This window comes from Penaeus vannamei, chromosome 9 (assembly GCF_042767895.1).
Source record: "Penaeus vannamei isolate JL-2024 chromosome 9, ASM4276789v1, whole genome shotgun sequence".
Taxonomy (NCBI): domain Eukaryota; kingdom Metazoa; phylum Arthropoda; class Malacostraca; order Decapoda; family Penaeidae; genus Penaeus; species Penaeus vannamei.
The window spans coordinates 46,828,383-46,831,593 of record NC_091557.1 but is presented as its reverse complement, the minus strand read 5'-3'; the positions used below and the strand labels follow the sequence as shown (position 1 = coordinate 46,831,593).

Sequence of the window (3,211 nt, the reverse complement as noted above, 5' to 3'; positions counted from 1 at the left end):
GGAGAGAGGGGGGAGAGAGAGAGAGAGAGAGAGAGAGGAAAAGAGAGAGAACGGAGAGAGAGAGAGAGAGAGAGAGAGAGAGAGGAAAGGGAAAAAAAGAGAAGGGGAAGAGAGACGGAAAAAGGGAAAGAAAAAGGGGGGAGGAAAGAAGAGAAGGGGGGGAAAGGGGGGGGAGAAGGGGGGGGAAAGGGGAAGGGGAGGGGGGAGGGGGGAAAAGGGGGGGAGGAGGGAGAGGAGAGGGAGAGAGAGAGGGAAAAGAGAGAGAGGGGAAAAGGGAGAGAGAGAGAAGAGAGAGAGGAGAGGGAGGAGAGAAAAGAGAGAAGAAGGAAATGTGAGCCCCCAGGGGCTTATCAAGATGAGGTGAGGGAAACCACGTTACCCATCCTTGAGATGACTTTTTCCCCAATAAACTTGTCAAAGTCAAAGTCTCTCAGTCTCTCTCTCTCTCTCTCTCTCTCTCCCTTTTCCCTCTCTCCCTCCCCCTCTTCTCCCCCCCTCCTCTCCTCTTCTCTCCTCTCTTCTTCTCTCTTCTCTCCCCCTTTTTCTCTCTCTCTCTTTTCATTTTCTTTTTCTTTGTTTGTTCTGTTAATTGGTTGTTTGCTTTATTTTTTTTTCCTTTTTTGTGTTTTTCTGTCTTTCATTTTTTTGTTATTTGTTTTTTTTTTTCTTTTGTTATTTCTTTGTCTATTAATTTTTTTTTATTTCCTTGTTTTTTTTTTTGTTTTTTGTCTGTCAGTTTATTGTTTTGTTTGTTTGTCTTTTCTTTCACTTTCCCCGGAGGTTTTTCTATCTCAATTCATTATTTTTTTTGCATCTATCATTTTATAAACGTTAGTTTTCAATCCAATGATTACTTTTTTCCATTATTCATTTTAAAAAAGTTAGTCATTTTAGGGATTTGATGAACGTAAAGACGAAGATGGCCCGTCCTGCTCGGAGGAAAATACCTCTCCTTCAGCGCCTTTCCTTCCAGAACCCAGCCCCCTCAGCCCAGCCCCTGGGTCCCCCTGGTGAGGCAGGCCCCCCCCCCTCTTTCCCGGGGCCCCCTTCCTTTTGGGCCGGGCCTCCCCTCCCTCCTCCTCTTCTGCCTCTTCGTCCTCCTCCCCCTTTTGCTCTTCTCCTCTTCTTCCTCCTCGCCTCTTCTCCTCCCCCTTCTCCTCTTCGTCCTCCTCCTCTTTGCCTCTTCCTCCTTCTTCTCCTCCTCCTTTCTGCCTCTTCCCCCTTTCCCCCCCTTCTGCCCTTCTCCTCCTCCTCCCTCCCCCCCCTCCTCTTCTCCTCTTCCTCCTCCTTTTTTCTGCTCTTCCCTCCTCCTCCCTTTTCCCCCTCCTCCTCCTCCTCTTCTGCCTCTTCGTCCTCCTCTTCTGACTCTTCGTCCTCCTCCTCCTCTTCTGCTTTTCCCTCCTCCCCCTTTTTCCTCCTTTTCTCCTCCTCTTCGCTCTTCTCCTCCTCCTCCTCTTCGCCTCTTCTCCCCCTTTTCCTCCTCTTCCCTCCTCCTCTTTCCTTTTCCTTCCCCCTCTTTCCCTTTTTTTTCCTCCTCCTCTTCTTCCCCCTTCTTTTCCTTTTTTTATCCTTTTTTTTTCATTTTCTCTTTTTTTTTCTTTCCTCCTCTTCTTCTCGTTCTTTTCCTCTTCTTTTTTCCCTTTCTTTCTTCTTCATCCTTCTCCCCAACTACTACCGTTCTTCCCTTCCTCCTTTTCACTTTTTCCTCCTCTTCCTCCCCCTACCCCTCTTCCCTCCTTCTATTCCTCCTCCCTCAACCACTTCTTCTTCTCCTTCTCCTTCTTCTTTTTCTTTTTCTTTTTCTTTTTCTTCTTCATCATCTTCTTCTTCTTCTTCTTCTTCTTCTTCTTCTTCTTCTTCTTCTTCCTCTTCTTCTTCTTCTTCTTTTTCTTCTTCTTCCTCCTCCTCTTTCTTTAATGGTACTGACGATAATGATGTAAACAAAACAGTGACAAATTACGTAATACTAATGACAACATACCAATTAAATCATGGAAATATTATCATTCTTAGTAATTACTGAACAATGCCATGATAATTGATAATAAAAATGACGCTCATGATAATGATAAAGAAAAAATCATGAAAATGAAATAGTTTATTAAATTAGAATGTTATGAAAGAAACACGTTAGTTGCAAAAGAAATAATGACAATAAGGATAATCATGGTTATGATATTAGCAAAGATGATGATGTCGATGATAATAACAATACTAATGATGAGAACTTTAATTTAGGATGATGATGATAAACCGACAGGCATAATCCTCACTTTATGAAAGTACTATTGTTGTTTCTCTTTAAATAACTAAATAATTCTATAAAGCTTATTTGGCAGATTTACAAGATTCACGTAAAACAGTACGGATGCTTCAATCCACCTGACCATTTCTCAGTCTAAGTTACCTTTGTGTCTGATTTGAAAAGGTAAGTAACATAAAAATCTCTCTCTCTCTCTCCCGTCTTTCTTTCTCTCCCTCTCTCCCCCTTTCTTTCTCTCTCTCTCTTTCCCACCTCTTTCTTCCTTTCTCTCTCCCACCTTCACAATATTACCATCTGGAGAGCAACCAGTAAATGAATGGGCAAATAATCCGATTATATCTCTGCTTGCCTCCTTCTGCGCCACTCGCTATATTTACCTGCATTTCATGATTTAGATGTTCTCCTTATTCCATTTGTTGGTCCAATTATCACACACGAACAGACATTAATATTGTCATTATTATTATTGTTATTATTATTGTTGTAGTTATTATTATTGTTATTATTATTGTTGTAGTTATTATTATTGTTATTTTCATTGTTATAGTTATGAGGCAATGCTTTCATTGGCTCTTTATTGGAGGCCTTGGATCTTTAGGGCCATAAAACTCTTTTAAACTTTGCTGCCTCCATGCTGTTTTACAGAGACAGAGAGAGAGACAGACAGAGCAGGAGGGAGAGAGAGAGATAGAGAGAGAGAGGCAGATACATATAATGATAATGACAATAATAATGGTAATGATGATAAAGTCATAATTATAATGATAATCATAATTACTGTAATAATAGCAATAATTAACTCTATTCCAATGATTTCCATATTGTTATTATTATTATAGTAATGTCTATTACAATTGATTTTCCTTATCCGGAAGAGGCGATAAAAATACCGTTGAATTCTCACGGCAAGACGGTGCACATTCTCATCGCCGCCCGCACGGAACTCAG

The 3,211-nt window shown here is 41.1% G+C and overlaps 1 protein-coding gene across 1 annotated transcript in view; it reads left to right on the top strand.

Annotated features, from left to right (window-relative positions):
• The first annotated feature begins 919 nt into the window (after positions 1 to 919).
• LOC113828058 (peroxisomal N(1)-acetyl-spermine/spermidine oxidase) overlaps positions 920 to 3,211 on the top strand; it is an 8,003-nt gene continuing 5,711 nt past the window's right edge. Inside the window, exons 1-2 of the mRNA XM_070125063.1 lie at positions 920 to 1,010; positions 3,141 to 3,211. The exon at positions 3,141 to 3,211 is cut by the window's right edge and continues 184 nt beyond it. Of these exons, the coding sequence (XP_069981164.1) occupies positions 920 to 1,010; positions 3,141 to 3,211 (162 nt within the window). The remainder of the gene's footprint in view (positions 1,011 to 3,140) is intronic.